The 22,221-nt window shown below is 38.8% G+C and overlaps 3 protein-coding genes across 3 annotated transcripts; all 3 read left to right on the top strand.

The window, feature by feature from the left end:
• Positions 1–838: 838 nt before the first annotated feature.
• On the top strand, positions 839–1,810 carry LOC124742258. The gene has a single exon (XM_047248789.1). The coding sequence runs from the start codon at positions 839–841 to the stop codon at positions 1,808–1,810; it is 972 nt and encodes a 323-aa protein (XP_047104745.1).
• A 1,751-nt stretch (positions 1,811–3,561) lies between these two features.
• On the top strand, positions 3,562–4,092 carry LOC124742257. The gene has a single exon (XM_047248788.1). The coding sequence runs from the start codon at positions 3,562–3,564 to the stop codon at positions 4,090–4,092; it is 531 nt and encodes a 176-aa protein (XP_047104744.1).
• Positions 4,093–13,019: 8,927 nt separating this feature from the next.
• On the top strand, positions 13,020–13,936 carry LOC124742256. The gene is made up of 2 exons (XM_047248787.1): positions 13,020–13,799; positions 13,883–13,936. The coding sequence occupies exons 1-2, from the start codon at positions 13,020–13,022 to the stop codon at positions 13,934–13,936; spliced, it is 834 nt and encodes a 277-aa protein (XP_047104743.1).
• The last annotated feature ends 8,285 nt before the right edge of the window (positions 13,937–22,221 follow it).

Raw genomic sequence — 22,221 nt, 5'->3', positions numbered from 1 at the left:
AAAACGCAATTATGGGAAAAACGCAATTATGGGAAAAACGCAATTATGGGAAAAACGCAATTATGGAAAAAACGCAAATATGGGAAAAATGCAAATGTAAGAAAAAAGAAATTCGTGGCACAACTTGACAATAGGAAAGAATCAGTTGGTTGGACATAGTCTGATCATGAAGGGTTCAGGAAATATGGGAAAAACGCAAACATGGGAAAAATGCAAACATGGGAAAAATGCAAACATGGGAAAAACGCAAACATGGGAAAAACGCAAACATGGGAAAAACGCAAACATGGGAAAAACGCAAACATGGGAAAAACGCAAACATGGGAAAAACGCAAACATGGGAAAAACGCAAACATGGGAAAAACGCAAACATGGGAAAAACGCAAACATGGGAAAAATGCAAATGTAGTGAAAGAGAAATTTGTGGCACAACTTGACAAAAAGAAAGAATCAGTTGGTAGGACATAGTCTGAAGCCTCAAGGGTTAACGAAATATAGGTCAAAAGCAAATATGGGAAAAACGCAAGTATGGGAAAAACGCAAGTATGGGAAAAACGCAAATATGGGAAAAACGCAAATATGGGAAAAACGCAAATACGCGAAAAACGCAAATATGCGAAAAACGCAAATATGCGAAAAACGCAAATATGCGAAAAACGTAAATATGCGAAAAACGCAAATATGGGAAAAACGCAAATATGGGAAAAAACGCAAATATGGGAAAAAACGCAAATATGGGAAAAAACGCAAATATGGGGAAAAACGCAAATATGGGAAAAACGCAAATATGGGAAAAATGCAAATATGGGAAAAACGCAAATATGGGTAAAACGCAAATATGCGTAAAACGCAAATATGGGAAAAACGCAAGTATGGGAAAAACGCAAGTATGGGAAAAACGCAAATATGGGTAAAACGCAAGTACGGGAAACACGCAAGTACGGGAAAAACGCAAGTACGGGAAAAACGCAAGTACGGGAAAAACGCAAGTACGGGAAGAACGCAAGTACGGGAAGAACGCAAGTACGGGAAGAACGCAAGTACGGGAAAAACGCAAGTATGGGAAAAACGCAAGTATGGGAAAAACGCAAGTATGGGAAAATCGCAAGTATGGGAAAAACGTAAATATGGGAAAAACATAAATATGGGAAAAACGCAAATATGTGAAAAACGCAAATATGGGAAAAACGCAAATATGGGTAAAACGCAAATATGGGTAAAACGCAAATATGGGAAAAACGCAAGTATGGGAAAAACGCAAGTATGGGAAAAACGCAAGTATGGGAAAAACGCAAATATGGGTAAAACGCAAATATGGGAAAAACGCAAGTATGGGAAAAACGCAAGTATGGGAAAAACGCAAGTATGGGAAAAACGCAAGTATAGGAAAAACGCAAATATGGGAAAAACGCAAATATGCGAAAAACGCAAATATGCGAAAAACGCAAATATGCGAAAAACGCAAATATGCGAAAAACGCAAATATGCGAAAAACGTAAATATGCGAAAAACGCAAATATGGGAAAAACGCAAATATGGGAAAAACGCAAGTATGGGAAAAACGCAAATATGGGTAAAACGCAAATATGGGAAAAACGCAAGTATGGGAAAAACGCAAGTATGGGAAAAACGCAAGTATGGGAAAAACGCAAGTATGGGAAAAACGCAAGTATGGGAAAAACGCAAGTATGGGAAAAACGTAAACATGGGAAAAACGCAAACATGGGAAAAACGCAAACATGGGAAAACGCAAACATGGGAAAAACGCAAACATGGGAAAAACGCAAACATGGGAAAAACGGAAATGTAGTGAAAGAGAAATTTGTGGCACAACTTGACAAGAGGATAGAATCAGTTGGTAGGACATAGCCTGAAGCCTCAAGGGTTAACGAAATATAGGTCAAAAGCAAATATGGGAAAAACGCAAATATGGGAAAAACGCAAATATGGGAAAAACGCAAATATGGGAAAAACGCAAATATGGGAAAAACGCAAGTATGGGAAAAACGCAACTACGGGAAAAACGCAAATAAGGGGAAAACGCAAATATGGGAAAAACGCAAGTATGGGAAAAACGCAAATATGGGAAAAACGCAAGTATGGGAAAAACGCAAGTATGGGAAAAACGCAAGTATGGGAAAAACGCAAGTATGGGAAAAACGCAAGTATGGGAAAAACGTAAACATGGGAAAAACGCAAACATGGGAAAAACGCAAACATGGGAAAACGCAAACATGGGAAAAACGCAAACATGGGAAAAACGCAAACATGGGAAAAACGCAAATGTAGTGAAAGAGAAATTTGTGGCACAACTTGACAAGAGGATAGAATCAGTTGGTAGGACATAGCCTGAAGCCTCAAGGGTTAACGAAATATAGGTCAAAAGCAAATATGGGAAAAACGCAAATATGGGAAAAACGCAAATATGGGAAAAACGCAAATATGGGAAAAAACGCAAATATGGGAAAAAACGCAAATATGGGGAAAAACGCAAATATGGGGAAAAACGCAAATATGGGAAAAACGCAAATATGGGAAAAACGCAAATATGGGTAAAACGCAAATATGGGTAAAACGCAAATATGGGAAAAACGCAAGTATGGGAAAAACGCAAGTATGGGAAAAACGCAAATATGGGTAAAACGCAAGTACGGGAAACACGCAAGTACGGGAAAAACGCTAGTACGGGAAAAACGCAAGTACGGGAAAAACGCAAGTACGGGAAGAACGCAAGTACGGGAAGAACGCAAGTACGGGAAGAACGCAAGTACGGGAAAAACGCAAGTATGGGAAAAACGCAAGTATGGGAAAAACGCAAGTATGGGAAAATCGCAAGTATGGAAAAACGTAAATATGGGAAAAACATAAATATGGGAAAAACGCAAATATGGGAAAAATGCAAATGTAAGAAAAAAGAAATTCGTGGCACAACTTGACAATAGGAAAGAATCAGTTGGTTGGACATAGTCTGATCATGAAGGGTTCAGGAAATATGGGAAAAACGCAAGTATGGGAAAAGTGCAAGTATGGGAAAAGCGTAAATATGGGAAAAACGCAAATGTAGTGGAAGAGAAATTTGTGGCACAACTTGACAAGCGGAAAGAATCAGTTGCTAGGACATAGTCTGAAGCCTCAAGGGTTAACGAAATATAGGTCAAACGCAAATATGGGAAAAACGCAAATATGGGAAAAACGCAAATATGGGAAAAACGCAAATATGGGAAAAACGCAAATATGGGAAAAACGCAAGTATGGGAAAAACGCAAGTATGGGAAAAACGCAAGTATGGGAAAAACGCAAGTATGGGAAAAACGCAAGTATGGGAAAAACGCAAGTATGGGAAAAACGCAAGTATGGGAAAAACGCAAATATGGGAAAAACGCAAATATGGGAAAATCGCAAACATGGGAAAAACGCAAACATGGGAAAAACGCAAATGTAGTGAAAGAGAAATTTGTGGCACAACTTGACAAGAGGATAGAATCAGTTGGTAGGACATAGCCTGAAGCCTCAAGGGTTAACGAAATATAGGTCAAAAGCAAATATGGGAAAAACGCAAATATGGGAAAAACGCAAATATGGGAAAAACGCAAATATGGGAAAAACGCAAATATGGGAAAAACGCAAATATGGAAAAAACGCAAATATGGGAACAACGCAAATATGGGACCAACGCAAATATGGGAAAAACGCAAATATGGGAAAAACGCAAATATGGGAAAAACGCAACTATGGGAAAAACGCAACTATGGGAAAAACGCAACTATGGGAAAAACGCAACTATGGGAAAAACGCAACTATGGGAAAAACGCAAGTATGGGAAAAACGCAAGGTTGGGAAAAACGCAAGTATGGGAAAGACGCAAGTATGGGAAAGACGCAAGTATGGGAAAGACGCAAGTATGGGAAAGACGCAAGTATGGGAAAGACGCAAGTATGGGAAAGACGCAAGTATGGGAAAGACGCAAGTATGGGAAAGACGCAAGTATGGGAAAAACGCAAGTATGGGAAAAACGCAAGTATGGGAAAAACGCAAGTATGGGAAGAACGCAAATATGGGAATAACGCAAACATGGGAAGAACGCAAATGTAGTGAAAGAGAAATTTGTGGCACAACTTGACAAGAGGAAAGAATCAGTTGGTAGGACATAGTCTGAAGCCTCAAGGGTTAACGAAATATAGGTCAAACGCAAATATGGGAAAAACGCAAATATGGGAAAAACGCAAATATGGGAAAAACGCAAATATGGGAAAAACGCAAATATGGGAAAAACGCAAACATGGGAAAAACGCAAACATGGGAAAAACGCAAACATGGGAAAAACGCAAACATGGGAAAAACGCAAACATGGGAAAAACGCAAACATGGGAAAAACGCAAACATGGGAAAAACGCAAACATGGGAAAAACGCAAACATGGGAAAAACGCAAACATGGGAAAAATGCAAATGTAGTGAAAGAGAAATTTGTGGCACAACTTGACAAAAAGAAAGAATCAGTTGGTAGGACATAGTCTGAAGCCTCAAGGGTTAACGAAATATAGGTCAAAAGCAAATATGGGAAAAACGCAAATATGGGAAAAACGCAAGTATGGGAAAAACGCAAGTATGGGAAAAACGCAAGAATGGGAAAAACGCAAATATGGGAAAAACGCAAGTATGGGAAAAACGCAAGTATGGGAAAAACGCAAGTACGGGAAATATGCAAGTACGGGAAATACGCAAGTACGGGAAAAACGCAAGTACGGGAAAAACGCAAGTACGGGAAAAACGCAAGTACGGGAAAAACGCAAATACGGGAAAAACGCAAATACGGGAACAACGAAAATACGGGAACAACGAAAATATGGGAACAAAGAAAATATGGGAACAACGAAAATAAGGGAACAACGAAAATATGGGAACAACGAAAATATGGGAACAACGAAAATATGGGAACAACGCAAATATGGGAACAACGCAAATATGGGAACAACGCAAATATGGGAGAAACGCAAATATGGGAGAAACGCAAATATGGGAGAAACGCAAATATGGGAAAAACGCAAATATGGGAAAAACGCAAATATGGGAAAAACGCAAATATGGGAAAAACGCAGATATGGGAAAAACGCAAATATGGGAAAAACGCAAATATGGGAAAAACGCAAACATGGGAAAAACGCAAACATGGGAAAAACGCAAATATGGGAAAAACGCAAACATGGGAAAAACGCAAACATGGGAAAAACGCAAACATGGGAAAAACGCAAACATGGGAAAAACGCAAACATGGGAAAAACGCAAACATGGGAAAAACGCAAACATGGGAAAAACGCAAATGTAGTGAAAGAGAAATTTGTGGCACAACTTGACAAGAGGAAAGAATCAGTTGCTAGGATATAGTCTGAAGCCTCAAGGGTCAAACGCAAATATGAGAAAAATGCAAATATGGGAAAAACGCAAGTATGGGAAAAACGCAAGTATGGGAAAAACGCAAGTATGGGAAAAACGCAAGTATGGGAAAAACGCAAAAATGGGAAAAACGCAAATATGGGAAAAACGCAAATATGGGAAAAACGGAAACATGGGAAAAGCGCAATTATGGGAAAAACGCAAATATGGGAAAAACGCAATTATGGGAAAAACGCAATTATGGGAAAAACGCAATTGTGGGAAAAACGCAATTATGGGAAAAACGCAATTATGGGAAAAACGCAATTATGGGAAAAACGCAATTATGGGAAAAACGCAATTATGGAAAAAACGCAAATATGGGAAAAATGCAAATGTAAGAAAAAAGAAATTCGTGGCACAACTTGACAATAGGAAAGAATCAGTTGGTTGGACATAGTCTGATCATGAAGGGTTCAGGAAATATGGGAAAAACGCAAACATGGGAAAAATGCAAACATGGGAAAAATGCAAACATGGGAAAAACGCAAACATGGGAAAAACGCAAACATGGGAAAAACGCAAACATGGGAAAAACGCAAACATGGGAAAAACGCAAACATGGGAAAAACGCAAACATGGGAAAAACGCAAACATGGGAAAAACGCAAACATGGGAAAAACGCAAACATGGGAAAAATGCAAATGTAGTGAAAGAGAAATTTGTGGCACAACTTGACAAAAAGAAAGAATCAGTTGGTAGGACATAGTCTGAAGCCTCAAGGGTTAACGAAATATAGGTCAAAAGCAAATATGGGAAAAACGCAAATATGGGAAAAACGCAAGTATGGGAAAAACGCAAGTATGGGAAAAACGCAAGTATGGGAAAAACGCAAATATGGGAAAAACGCAAGTATGGGAAAAACGCAAGTATGGGAAAAACGCAAGTATGGGAAATACGCAAGTACGGGAAATACGCAAGTACGGGAAAAACGCAAGTACGGGAAAAACGCAAGTACGGGAAAAACGCAAGTACGGGAAAAACGCAAATACAGGAAAAACGCAAATACGGGAAAAACGCAAATACGGGAACAACGAAAATACGGGAACAACGAAAATATGGGAACAACGAAAATATGGGAACAACGAAAATATGGGAACAACGAAAATATGGGAACAACGAAAATATGGGAACAACGAAAATATGGGATCAACGCAAATATGGGAGAAACGCAAATATGGGAAAAACGCAAATATGGGAAAAACGCAAATATGGGAAAAACGCAAATATGGGAAAAACGCAAATATGGGAAAAACGCAAATATGGGAAAAACGCAAATATGGGAAAAACGCAAACATGGGAAAAACGCAGACGTGGGAAAAACGCAAACATGGGAAAAACGCAAATATGGGAAAAACGCAAACATGGGAAAAACGCAAACATGGGAAAAACGCAAACATGGGAAAAACGCAAACATGGGAAAAACGCAAACATGGGAAAAACGCAAACATGGGAAAAACACAAACATGGGAAAAACGCAAACATGGGAAAAACGCAAATGTAGTGAAAGAGAAATTTGTGGCACAACTTGACAAGAGGAAAGAATCAGTTGCTAGGATATAGTCTGAAGCCTCAAGGGTCAAACGCAAATATGAGAAAAATGCAAATATGGGAAAAACGCAAGTATGGGAAAAACGCAAGTATGGGAAAAACGCAAGTATGGGAAAAACGCAAAAATGGGAAAAACGCAAATATAGGAAAAACGCAAATATGGGAAAAACGGAAACATGGGAAAAACGCAATTATGGGAAAAATGCAATTATGGGAAAAACGCAATTATGGGAAAAACGCAATTATGGGAAAAACGCAATTATGGGAAAAACGCAATTATCGGAGAAACGCAATTATGGGAAAAACGCAATTATGGGAAAAACGCAATTATGGGAAAAGCGCAATTATGGGAAAAACGCAATTATGGGAAAAACGCAATTATGGGAAAAACGCAATTATAAAAAAAACGCAAATATGGGAAAAATGCAAATGTAAGAAAAAAGAATTTCGTGGCACAACTTGACAATAGGAAAGAATCAGTTGGTTGGACATAGTCTGATCATGAAGGGTTCAGGAAATATGGGAAAAACGCAAGTATGGGAAAAGTGCAAGTATGGGAAGAGCGTAAATATGGGAAAAACGCAAATGTAGTAAAAGAGAAATTTGTGGCACAACTTGACAAGCGGAAAGAATCAGTTGCTAGGACATAGTCTGAAGCCTCAAGGGTTAACGAAATATAGGTCAAACGCAAATATGGGAAAAACGCAAATATGGGAAAAACGCAAATATGGGAAAAACGCAAATGTGGGAAAAACGCAAATATGGGAAAAACGCAAATATGGGAAAAACGCAAATATGGGAAAAACGCAAATATGGGAAAAACGCAAATATGGGAAAAACGCAAATATGGGAAAAACGCAAGTATGGGAAAAACGCAAATATGGGAAAAACGCAAATATGGGAAAAACGCAAGTATGGGAAAAACGCAAATATGGGAAAAACGCAAATATGGGAAAAACGCAAGTATGGGAAAAACGCAAGTATGGGAAAAACGCAAATATGGGAAAAACGCAAATATGGGAAAAACGCAAATATGGGAAAAACGCAAACATGTGAAAAACGCAAACATGGGAAAAACGCAAACATGGGAAAAACGCAAACATGGGAAAAACGCAAACATGGGAAAAACGCAAAAATGGGAAAAACGCAAACATGGGAAAAACGCAATCATGGGAAAAACGCAAATGTAGTGAAAGAGAAAATTGTGGCACAACTTGACAAGAGGATAGAATCAGTTGGTAGGACATAGCCTGAAGCCTCAAGGGTTAACGAAATATAGGTCAAAAGCAAATATGGGAAAAACGCAAATATGGGAAAAACGCAAATATGGGAAAAACGCAAATATGGGAAAAACGCAAATATGGGAAAAACGCAAATATGGGAAAAACGCAAATATGGGAAAAACGCAAATATGGGAAAAACGCAAGTATGGGAAAAACGCAAGTATGGGAAAAACGCAAGTATGGGAAAAACGCAAGTATGGGAAAGACGCAGGTATGGGAAAAACGCAGGAATGGGAAAGACGCAGGTATGGGAAAGACGCAGGTATGGGAAAGACGCAGGTATGGGAAAGACGCAGGTATGGGAAAAACGCAAGTATGGGAAAAACGCAAGTATGGGAAAAACGCAAGTATGGGAAAAACGCAAGTATGGGAAAAACGCAAATATGGGAAAAACGCAAACATGGGAAAAACGCAAATGTAGTGAAAGAGAAATTTGTGGCACAACTTGACAAGAGGAAAGAATCAGTTGGTAGGGCATAGTCTGAAGCCTCAAGGGTTAACGAAATATAGGTCAAAAGCAAATATGGGAAAAACGCAAATATGGGAAAAACGCAAATATGGGAAAAACGCAAACATGGGAAAAACGCAAACATGGGAAAAACGCAAACATGGGAAAAACGCAAACATGGGAAAAACGCAAATGTAGTGAAAGAGAAATTTGTGGCACAACTTGACAAGAGGATAGAATCAGTTGGTAGGACATAGCCTGAAGCCTCAAGGGTTAACGAAATATAGGTCAAACGCAAATATGGGAAAAACGCAAATATGGGAAAAACGCAAATATGGGAAAAACGCAAATATGGGAAAAACGCAAATATAGGAAAAACGCAAATATGGGAAAAACGCATATATGGGAAAAACGCAAATATGGGAAAAACGCAAATATGGGAAAAACGCATAAATGGGAAAAACGCAAATATGGGAAAAACGCAAATATGGGAAAAACGCAAATATGGGAAAAACGCAAATATGGGAAAAACCCAAATATGGGAAAAACCCAAATATGGGAAAAACGCAAATATGGGAACAACGCAAATATGTGAACAACGCAAATATGTGAACAACGCAAATATGGGAACAACGAAAATATGGGAACAACGAAAATATGGGAACAACGAAAATATGGGAACAACGAAAATATGGGAACAACGCAAATATGGGAACAACGCAAATATGGGAACAACGCAAGTATGGGAAAAACGCAAGTATGGGAAAAACGCAAGTATGGGAAAAACGCAAGTATGGGAAAAACGCAAGTATGGGAAGAACGCAAATATGGGAGAAACGCAAACATGGGAAAAACGCAAACATGGGGAAAACGCAAACATGGGGAAAACGCAAACATGGAGAAAACGCAAACATGGGAAAAACGCAAACATGGGAAAAACGCAAACATGGGGAAAACGCAAACATGGGGAAATCGCAAACATGGGAAAAACACAATTATGGGAAAAACGCAAATGTAGTGAAAGAGAAATTTGTGGCACAACTTGTCAAGAGGAAAGAATCAGTTGGTAGGACATAGTCTGAAGCCTCAAGGGTTAACGAAATATAGGTCAAAAGCAAATATGGGAAAAACGCAAGTATGGGAAAAACGCAAATATGGGAAAAACGCAAATATGGGAAAAACGCAAATATGGGAAAAACGCAAAGATGGGAAAAACGCAAAGATGGGAAAAACGCAAAGATGGGAAAAACGCAAATATGGGAAAAACGCAAACATGTGAAAAACGCAAACATGGGAAAAACGCAAACATGGGAAAAACGCAAACATGGGAAAAACGCAAACATGGGAAAAACGCAAACATGGGAAAAACGCAAACATGGGAAAAACGCAAATATGGGAAAAACGCAAATATGGGAAAAACGCAAGTATGGGAAAAACGCAAATATGGGAAAAACGCAAATATGGGAAAAACGCAAATATGGGAAAAACGCAAGTATGGGAAAAACGCAAGTATGGGAAAAACGCAAATATGGGAAAAACGCAAATAATGGAAAAACGCAAATATGGGAAAAACGCAAACATGTGAAAAACGCAAACATGGGAAAAACGCAAACATGGGAAAAACGCAAACATGGGAAAAACGCAAACATGGGAAAAACGCAAAAATGGGAAAAACGCAAACATGGGAAAAACGCAATCATGGGAAAAACGCAAATGTAGTGAAAGAGAAAATTGTGGCACAACTTGACAAGAGGATAGAATCAGTTGGTAGGACATAGCCTGAAGCCTCAAGGGTTAACGAAATATAGGTCAAAAGCAAATATGGGAAAAACGCAAATATGGGAAAAACGCAAATATGGGAAAAACGCAAATATGGGAAAAACGCAAATATGGGAAAAACGCAAATATGGGAAAAACGCAAATATGGGAAAAACGCAAATATGGGAAAAACGCAAATATGGGAAAAACGCAAGTATGGGAAAAACGCAAGTATGGGAAAAACGCAAGTATGGGAAAGACGCAGGTATGGGAAAAACGCAGGAATGGGAAAGACGCAGGTATGGGAAAGACGCAGGTATGGGAAAGACGCAGGTATGGGAAAGACGCAGGTATGGGAAAAACGCAAGTATGGGAAAAACGCAAGTATGGGAAAAACGCAAGTATGGGAAAAACGCAAGTATGGGAAAAACGCAAATATGGGAAAAACGCAAACATGGGAAAAACGCAAATGTAGTGAAAGAGAAATTTGTGGCACAACTTGACAAGAGGAAAGAATCAGTTGGTAGGGCATAGTCTGAAGCCTCAAGGGTTAACGAAATATAGGTCAAAAGCAAATATGGGAAAAACGCAAATATGGGAAAAACGCAAATATGGGAAAAACGCAAACATGGGAAAAACGCAAACATGGGAAAAACGCAAACATGGGAAAAACGCAAACATGGGAAAAACGCAAATGTAGTGAAAGAGAAATTTGTGGCACAACTTGACAAGAGGATAGAATCAGTTGGTAGGACATAGCCTGAAGCCTCAAGGGTTAACGAAATATAGGTCAAACGCAAATATGGGAAAAACGCAAATATGGGAAAAACGCAAATATGGGAAAAACGCAAATATGGGAAAAACGCAAATATGGGAAAAACGCAAATATGGGAAAAACGCAAAGATGGGAAAAACGCAAAGATGGGAAAAACGCAAAGATGGGAAAAACGCAAAGATGGGAAAAACGCAAAGATGGGAAAAACTCAAAGATGGGAAAAACGCAAAGATGAGAAAAACGCAAAGATGGGAAAAACGCAAAGATGGGAAAAAACCAAAGATGGGAAAAACGCAAAGATGGGAAAAACGAAAACATGGGAAAAACGCAAACATGGGAAAAACGCAAACATGGGAAAAACGCAAACATGGGAAAAACGCAAACATGGGAAAAACGCAAACATGGGAAAAACGCAAACATGGGAAAAACGCAAACATGGGAAAAACGCAAACATGGGAAAAACGCAAATGTAGTGAAAGAGAAATTTGTGGCACAACTTGACAAGAGGAAAGAATCAGTTGGTAGGACATAGTCTGAAGCCTCAAGGGTTAACGAAATATAGGTCAAAAGCAAATATGGGAAAAACGCAAGTATGGGAAAAACGCAAGTATGGGAAAAACGTAAGTATGGGAAAAACGCAAGTATGGGAAAAACGCAAGTATGGGAAAAACGCAAGTATGGGAAAAACGCAAATATGGGAACAAGGAAAATATGGGAACAAGGAAAATATGGGAACAAGGAAAATATGGGAACAAGGAAAATATGGGAACAAGGAAAATATGGGAACAAGTAAAATATGGGAACATGGAAAATATGGGAAAAACGCAAATATGGGAACAACGCAAATATGGGAACAACGCAAATATGCGAAAAACGCAAATATGCGAAAAACGCAAATATGCGAAAAACGCAAATATGCGAAAAACGCAAATATGCGAAAAACGCAAATATGCGAAAAACGTAAATATGCGAAAAACGCAAATATGGGAAAAACGCAAATATGGGAAAAAATGCAAATATGGGAAAAAACGCAAATATGGGAAAAAACGCAAATATGGGGAAAAACGCAAATATGGGAAAAACGCAAATATGGGAAAAACGCAAATATGGGTAAAACGCAAATATGGGTAAAACGCAAATATGGGAAAAACGCAAGTATGGGAAAAACGCAAGTATGGGAAAAACGCAAATATGGGTAAAACGCAAATATGGGAAAAACGCAAGTATGGGAAAAACGCAAGTATGGGAAAAACGCAAGTATGGGAAAAACGCAAGTATGGGAAAATCGCAAGTATGGGAAAAACGTAAATATGGGAAAAACATAAATATGGGAAAAACGCAAATATGGGAAAAACGCAAAGATGGGAAAAACGCAAAGATGGGAAAACGCAAACATGGGAAAAACGAAAACATGGGAAAAACGAAAACATGGGAAAAACGAAAACATGGGAAATACGCAAACATGGGAAAAACGAAAACATGGGAAACACGCAAACATGGGATAAAACGAAAACATGGGAAACACGCAAACATGGGAAAAACGCAAACATGGGAAAAACGCAGACATGGGAAAAACGCAGACATGGGAAAAACGCAAACATGGGAAAAACGCAAACATGGGAAAAACGCAAACATGGGAAAAACGCAAACATGGGAAAAACGCAAATGTAGTGAAAGTGAAATTTGTGGCACAACTTGACAAGAGGATTGAATCAGTTGGTAGCACATAGCCTGAAGCCTCAAGGGTTAACGAAATATAGGTCAAAAGCAAATATGGGAAAAACGCAAATATGGGAAGAACGCAAATATGGGAAAAACGCAAGTATGGGAAAAACGCAAGTATGGGAAAAACGCAAATATGGGAAAAACGCAAATATGGGAAAAACGCAAGTATGGGAAAAACGCAAGTATGGGAAAAACGCAAGAATGGGAAAAGCGCAAGTATGGGAAAAACGCAAGTATGGGAAAAACGCAAGTATGGGAACAACGAAAATATGGGAACAACGAAAATATGGGAACAATGAAAATATGGGAACAACGAAAATACGGGAAAACGAAAATACGGGAACAACGCAAATACGGGAAAAACGCAAATACGGGAAAAACGCAAATACGGGAAAAACGCAAATATGGGAAAAACGCAAATATGCGAAAAACACAAATATGCGAAAAACGCAATTATGCGAAAAACGCAATTATGGGAAAAACGCAATTATGGGAAAAACGCAATTATGGGAAAAACGCAAATATGGGACAAACGCAAATATGGGAAAAACGCAAATATGGGAAAAACGCAATTATGGCAAAAACGCAATTATGGGAAAAACGCAATTATGGGAAAAACGCAATATTGGGAAAAACGCAATTATGGGAAAAACGCAATTATGGGAAAAACGCAATTATGGGAAAACGCAATTATGGGAAAAACGCAATTATGGGAAAAACGCAATTATGGGAAAAACGCAATTATGGGAAAAACGCAATTATGGAAAAAACGCAATTATAGAAAAAACGCAAATATGGGAAAAACGCAAATATGGGAAAAATGCAAATGTAAGAAAAAAGAAATTCGTGGCACAACTTGACAATAGGAAAGAATCAGTTGGTTGGACATAGTCTGATCATGAAGGTTTCAGGAAATATGGGAAAAACGCAAGTATGGGAAAAGTGCAAGTATGGGAAAAGCGTAAATATGGGAAAAACGCAAATGTAGTGGAAGAGAAATTTGTGGCACAACTTGACAAGCGGAAAGAATCAGTTGCTAGGACATAGTCTGAAGCCTCAAGGGTTAACGAAATATAGGTCAAACGCAAATATGGGAAAAATGCAAATATGGGAAAAACGCAAATATGGGAAAAACGCAAATATGGGAAAAACGCAAGTATGGGAAAAACGCAAGTATGGGAAAAACGCAAGTATGGGAAAAACGCAAATATGGGAAAAACGCAAATATGGGAAAATCGCAAACATGGGAAAAACGCAAACATGGGAAAAACGCAAATGTAGTGAAAGAGAAATTTGTGGCACAACTTGACAAGAGGATAGAATCAGTTGGTAGGACATAGCCTGAAGCCTCAAGGGTTAACGAAATATAGGTCAAAAGCAAATATGGGAAAAACGCAAATATGGGAAAAACGCAAATATGGGAAAAACGCAAATATGGGAAAAACGCAAATATGGGAAAAACGCAAATATGGAAAAAACGCAAATATGGGAACAACGCAAATATGGGACCAACGCAAATATGGGAAAAACGCAAATATGGGAAAAACGCAAATATGGGAAAAACGCAACTATGGGAAAAACGCAACTCTGGGAAAAACGCAACTATGGGAAAAACGCAACTATGGGAAAAACGCAACTATGGGAAAAACGCAAGGTTGGGAAAAACGCAAGTATGGGAAAGACGCAAGTATGGGAAAGACGCAAGTATGGGAAACACGCAAGTATGGGAAAGACGCAAGTATGGGAAAGACGCAAGTATGGGAAAGACGCAAGTATGGGAAAGACGCAGGTATGGGAAAGACGCAGGTATGGGAAAGACGCAGGTATGGGAAAGACGCAGGTATGGGAAAGACGCAAGTATGGGAAAAACGCAAGTATGGGAAAAACGCAAGTATGGGAAAAACGCAAGTATGGGAAAAACGCAAGTATGGGAAAAACGCAAATATGGGAAAAACGCAAACATGGGAAAAACGCAAATGTAGTGAAAGAGAAATTTGTGGCACAACTTGACAAGAGGAAAGAATCAGTTGGTAGGGCATAGTCTGAAGCCTCAAGGGTTAACGAAATATAGGTCAAAAGCAAATATGGGAAAAACGCAAATATGGGAAAAACGCAAATATGGGAAAAACGCAAACATGGGAAAAACGCAAACATGGGAAAAACGCAAACATGGGAAAAACGCAAACATGGGAAAAACGCAAATGTAGTGAAAGAGAAATTTGTGGCACAACTTGACAAGAGGATAGAATCAGTTGGTAGGACATAGCCTGAAGCCTCAAGGGTTAACGAAATATAGGTCAAACGCAAATATGGGAAAAACGCAAATATGGGAAAAACGCAAATATGGGAAAAACGCAAATATGGGAAAAACGCAAATATGGGAAAAACGCAAATATGGGAAAAACGCATATATGGGAAAAACGCAAATATGGGAAAAACGCAAATATGGGAAAAACGCATAAATGGGAAAAACGCAAATATGGGAAAAACGCAAATATGGGAAAAACGCAAATATGGGAAAAACGCAAATATGGGAAAAACCCAAATATGGGAAAAACCCAAATATGGGAAAAACGCAAATATGGGAACAACGCAAATATGTGAACAACGCAAATATGTGAACAACGCAAATATGGGAACAACGAAAATATGGGAACAACGAAAATATGGGAACAACGAAAATATGGGAACAACGAAAATATGGGAACAACGCAAATATGGGAACAACGCAAATATGGGAACAACGCAAGTATGGGAAAAACACAAGTATGGGAAAAACGCAAGTATGGGAAAAACGCAAGTATGGGAAAAACGCAAGTATGGGAAGAACGCAAATATGGGAGAAACGCAAACATGGGAAAAACGCAAACATGGGGAAAACGCAAACATGGGGAAAACGCAAACATGGAGAAAACGCAAACATGGGAAAAACGCAAACATGGGAAAAACGCAAACATGGGGAAAACGCAAACATGGGGAAAACGCAAACATGGGAAAAACACAATTATGGGAAAAACGCAAATGTAGTGAAAGAGAAATTTGTGGCACAACTTGACAAGAGGAAAGAATCAGTTGGTATGACGTAGTCTGAAGCCTCAAGGGTTAACGAAATATAGGTCAAACGCAAATATGGGAAAAACGCAAATATGGGAAAAACGCAAATATGGGAAAAACGCAAATATGGGAAAAACGCAAATATGGGAAAAACGCAAATATGGGAAAAACGCAAAGATGGGAAAAACGCAAAGATGGGAAAAACGCAAAGATGGGAAAAACGCAAAGATGGGAAAAACGCAAAGATGGGAAAAACTCAAAGATGGGAAAAACGCAAAGATGAGAAAAACGCAAAGATGGGAAAAACGCAAAGATGGGAAAAAACCAAAGATGGGAAAAACGCAAAGATGGGAAAATCGAAAACATGGGAAAAACGCAAACATGGGAAAAACGCAAACATGGGAAAAACGCAAACATGGGAAAAACGCAAACATGGGAAAAACGCAAACATGGGAAAAACGCAAACATGGGAAAAACGCAAACATGGGAAAAACGCAAACATGGGAAAAACGCAAATGTAGTGAAAGAGAAATTTGTGGCACAACTTGACAAGAGGAAAGAATCAGTTGGTAGGACATAGTCTGAAGCCTCAAGGGTTAACGAAATATAGGTCAAAAGCAAATATGGGAAAAACGCAAGTATGGGAAAAACGCAAGTATGGGAAAAACGCAAGTATGGGAAAAACGCAAGTATGGGAAAAACGCAAGTATGGGAAAAACGCAAGTATGGGAAAAACGCAAATATGGGAAAAACGCAAATATGGGAACAAGGAAAATATGGGAACAAGGAAAATATGGGAACAAGGAAAATATGGGAACAAGGAAAATATGGGAACAAGGAAAATATGGGAACAAGGAAAATATGGGAACATGGAAAATATGGGAAAAACGCAAATATGGGAACAACGCAAATATGGGAACAACGCTACTATGCGAAAAACGCAAATATGCGAAAAACGCAAATATGCGAAAAACGCAAATATGCGAAAAACGCAAATATGCGAAAAACGCAAATATGCGAAAAACGTAAATATGCGAAAAACGCAAATATGGGAAAAACGCAAATATGGGAAAAAATGCAAATATGGGAAAAAACGCAAATATGGGAAAAAACGCAAATATGGGGAAAAACGCAAATATGGGAAAAACGCAAATATGGGAAAAACGCAAATATGGGTAAAACGCAAATATGGGTAAAACGCAAATATGGGAAAAACGCAAGTATGGGAAAAACGCAAGTATGGGAAAAACGCAAATATGGGTAAAACGCAAATATGGGAAAAACGCAAGTATGGGAAAAACGCAAGTATGGGAAAAACGCAAGTATGGGAAAAACGCAAGTATGGGAAAATCGCAAGTATGGGAAAAACGTAAATATGGGAAAAACACAAATATGGGAAAAACGCAAATATGGGAAAAACGCAAAGATGGGAAAAACGTAAAGATGGGAAAACGCAAACATGGGAAAAACGAAAACATGGGAAAAACGAAAACATGGGAAAAACGAAAACATGGGAAATACGCAAACATGGGAAAAACGAAAACATGGGAAACACGCAAACATGGGATAAAACGAAAACATGGGAAACACGCAAACATGGGAAAAACGCAAACATGGGAAAAACGCAGACATGGGAAAAACGCAGACATGGGAAAAACGCAAACATGGGAAAAACGCAAACATGGTAAAAACGCAAACATGGGAAAAACGCAAACATGGGAAAAACGCAAATGTAGTGAAAGTGAAATTTGTGGCACAACTTGACAAGAGGATTGAATCAGTTGGTAGCACATAGCCTGAAGCCTCAAGGGTTAACGAAATATAGGTCAAAAGCAAATATGGGAAAAACGCAAATATGGGAAGAACGCAAATATGGGAAAAACGCAAGTATGGGAAAAACGCAAGTATGGGAAAAACGCAAATATGGGAAAAACGCAAATATGGGAAAAACGCAAGTATGGGAAAAACGCAAGTATGGGAAAAACGCAAGAATGGGAAAAACGCAAGTATGGGAAAAACGCAAGTATGGGAAAAACGCAAGTATGGGAACAACGAAAATATGGGAACAACGAAAATATGGGAACAATGAAAATATGGGAACAACGAAAATACGGGAAAACGAAAATACGGGAACAACGCAAATACGGGAAAAACGCAAATACGGGAAAAACGCAAATACGGGAAAAACGCAAATATGGGAAAAACGCAAATATGGGAAAAACGCAAATATGGGAAAAACGCAAATATGGGAAAAACGCAAATATGGGAAAAACGCAAATATGCGAAAAACACAAATATGCGAAAAACGCAATTATGCGAAAAACGCAATTATGGGAAAAACGCAATTATGGGAAAAACGCAATTATGGGAAAAACGCAAATATGGGACAAACGCAAATATGGGAAAAACGCAAATATGGGAAAAACGCAATTATGGCAAAAACGCAATTATGGGAAAAACGCAATTATGGGAAAAACGCAATATTGGGAAAAACGCAATTATGGGAAAAACGCAATTATGGGAAAAACGCAATTATGGGAAAACACAATTATGGGAAAAACGCAATTATGGGAAAAACGCAATTATGGGAAAAACGCAATTATGGGAAAAACGCAATTATGGAAAAAACGCAATTATAGAAAAAACGCAAATATGGGAAAAACGCAAATATGGGAAAAATGCAAATGTAAGAAAAAAGAAATTCGTGGCACAACTTGACAATAGGAAAGAATCAGTTGGTTGGACATAGTCTGATCATGAAGGGTTCAGGAAATATGGGAAAAACGCAAGTATGGGAAAAGTGCAAGTATGGGAAAAGCGTAAATATGGGAAAAACGCAAATGTAGTGGAAGAGAAATTTGTGGCACAACTTGACAAGCGGAAAGAATCAGTTGCTAGGACATAGTCTGAAGCCTCAAGGGTTAACGAAATATAGGTCAAACGCAAATATGGGAAAAACGCAAATATGGGAAAAACGCAAGTATGGGAAAAACGCAAGTATGGGAAAAACGCAAGTATGGGAAAAACGCAAGTATGGGAAAAACGCAAGTATGGGAAAAACGCAAGTATGGGAAAAACGCAAGTATGGGAAAAACGCAAATATGGGAAAAACGCAAATATGGGAAAATCGCAAACATGGGAAAAACGCAAACATGGGAAAAACGCAAATGTAGTGAAAGAGAAATTTGTGGCACAACTTGACAAGAGGATAGAATCAGTTGGTAGGACATAGCCTGAAGCCTCAAGGGTTAACGAAATATAGGTCAAAAGCAAATATGGGAAAAACGCAAATATGGGAAAAACGCAAATATGGGAAAAACGCAAATATGGGAAAAACGCAAATATGGGAAAAACGCAAATATGGAAAAAACGCAAATATGGGAACAACGCAAATATGGGACCAATGCAAATATGGGAAAAACGCAAATATGGGAAAAACGCAAATATGGGAAAAACGCAACTATGGGAAAAACGCAACTCTGGGAAAAACGCAACTATGGGAAAAACGCAACTATGGGAAAAACGCAACTATGGGAAAAACGCAAGGTTGGGAAAAACGCAAGTATGGGAAAGACGCAAGTATGGGAAAGACGCAAGTATGGGAAACACGCAAGTATGGGAAAGACGCAAGTATGGGAAAGACGCAAGTATGGGAAAGACGCAAGTATGGGAAAGACGCAAGTATGGGAAAAACGCAAGTATGGGAAAAACGCAAGTATGGGAAGAACGCAAATATGGGAATAACGCAAACATGGGAAAAACGCAAATGTAGTGAAAGAGAAATTTGTGGCACAACTTGACAAGAGGAAAGAATCAGTTGGTAGGACATAGTCTGAAGCCTCAAGGGTTAACGAAATATAGGTCAAACGCAAATATGGGAAAAACGCAAATATGGGAAAAACGCAAATATGGGAAAAACGCAAATATGGGAAAAACGCAAATATGGGAAAAACGCAAATATGGGAAAAACGCAAATATGGGAAAAACGCAAATATGGGAAAAACGCAAACATGGGAAAAACGCAAACATGGGAAAAACGCAAACATTGGAAAAACGCAAACATGGGAAAAACGCAAACATGGGAAAAACGCAAACATGGGAAAAACGCAAACATGGGAAAAACGCAAACATGGGAAAAACGCAAACATGGGAAAAACGCAAACATGGGAAAAATGCAAATGTAGTGAAAGAGAAATTTGTGGCACAACTTGACAAAAAGAAAGAATCAGTTGGTAGGACATAGTCTGAAGCCTCAAGGGTTAACGAAATATAGGTCAAAAGCAAATATGGGAAAAACGCAAATATGGGAAAAACGCAAGTATGGGAAAAACGCAAGTATGGGAAAAACGCAAATATGGGAAAAACACAAGTATGGGAAAAACGCAAGTATGGGAAAAACGCAAGTACGGGAAATACGCAAGTACGGGAAATACGCAAGTACGGGAAAAACGCAAGTACGGGAAAAACGCAAGTACGGGAAAAACGCAAGTACGGGAAAAACGCAAGTACGGGAAAAACGCAAGTACGGGAAAAACGCAAGTACGGGAAAAACGCAAATACGGGAACAACGAAAATATGGGAACAACGAAAATATGGGAACAACGAAAATATGGGAACAACGAAAATATGGGAACAACGAAAATAAGGGAACAACGAAAATATGGGAACAACGAAAATATGGGAACAACGCAAATATGGGAACAACGCAAATATGGGAACAACGCAAATATGGGAGAAACGCAAATATGGGAGAAACGCAATTATGGGAGAAACGCAAATATGGGAAAAACGCAAATATGGGAAAAACGCAAATATGGGAAAAACGCAAATATGGGAAAAACGCAAATATGGGAAAAACGCAAATATGGGAAAAACGCAAACATGGGAAAAACGCAAACATGGGAAAAACGCAAATTTGGGAAAAACGCAAACATGGGAAAAACGCAAACAGGGAAAAACGCAAACATGGGAAAAACGCAAACATGGGAAAAACGCAAACATGGGAAAAACGCAAACATGGGAAAAACGCAAATGTAGTGAAAGAGAAATTTGTGGCACAACTTGACAAGAGGAAAGAATCAGTTGCTAGGATATAGTCTGAAGCCTCAAGGGTCAAACGCAAATATGAGAAAAATGCAAATATGGGAAAAACGCAAGTATGGGAAAAACGCAAGTATGGGAAAAACGCAAGTATGGGAAAAACGCAAGTATGGGAAAAACGCAAAAATGGGAAAAACGCAAATATGGGAAAAACGCAAATATGGGAAAAACGGAAACATGGGAAAAACGCAATTATGGGAAAAACGCAAATATGGGAAAAACGCAATTATGGGAAAAACGCAATTATGGGAAAAACGCAATTGTGGGAAAAACGCAATTATGGGAAAACGCAATTATGGGAAAAACGCAATTATGGGAAAAACGCAATTATGGGAAAAACGCAATTATGGAAAAAACGCAAATATGGGAAAAATGCAAATGTAAGAAAAAAGAAATTCGTGGCACAACTTGACAATAGGAAAGAATCAGTTGGTTGGACATAGTCTGATCATGAAGGGTTCAGGAAATATGGGAAAAACGCAAACATGGGAAAAATGCAAACATGGGAAAAATGCAAACATGGGAAAAACGCAAACATGGGAAATACGCAAACATGGGAAAAACGCACACATGGGAAAACGCAAACATGGGAAAAACGCAAACATGGGAAAAACGCAAACATGGGAAAAACGCAAACATGGGAAAAACGCAAACATGGGAAAAATGCAAATGTAGTGAAAGAGAAATTTGTGGCACAACTTGACAAAAAGAAAGAATCAGTTGGTAGGACATAGTCTGAAGCCTCAAGGGTTAACGAAATATAGGTCAAAAGCAAATATGGGAAAAACGCAAATATGGGAAAAACGCAAGTATGGGAAAAACGCAAGTATGGGAAAAACGCAAGTATGGGAAAAACGCAAATATGGGAAAAACGCAAGTATGGGAAAGACGCAAGTATGGGAAAAACGCAAGTATGGGAAATACGCAAGTACGGGAAATACGCAAGTACGGGAAATACGCAAGTACGGGAAAAACGCAAGTACGGGAAAAACGCAAGTACGGGAAAAACGCAAGTACGGGAAAAACGCAAATACGGGAAAAACGCAAATACGGGAACAACGAAAATACGGGAACAACGAAAATACGGGAACAACGA

This window comes from Schistocerca piceifrons, unplaced genomic scaffold (assembly GCF_021461385.2).
Source record: "Schistocerca piceifrons isolate TAMUIC-IGC-003096 unplaced genomic scaffold, iqSchPice1.1 HiC_scaffold_2250, whole genome shotgun sequence".
Classification (NCBI taxonomy): Eukaryota; Metazoa; Arthropoda; class Insecta; order Orthoptera; family Acrididae; genus Schistocerca; species Schistocerca piceifrons.
This window is presented reverse-complemented; position numbering and strand designations above follow the sequence as displayed.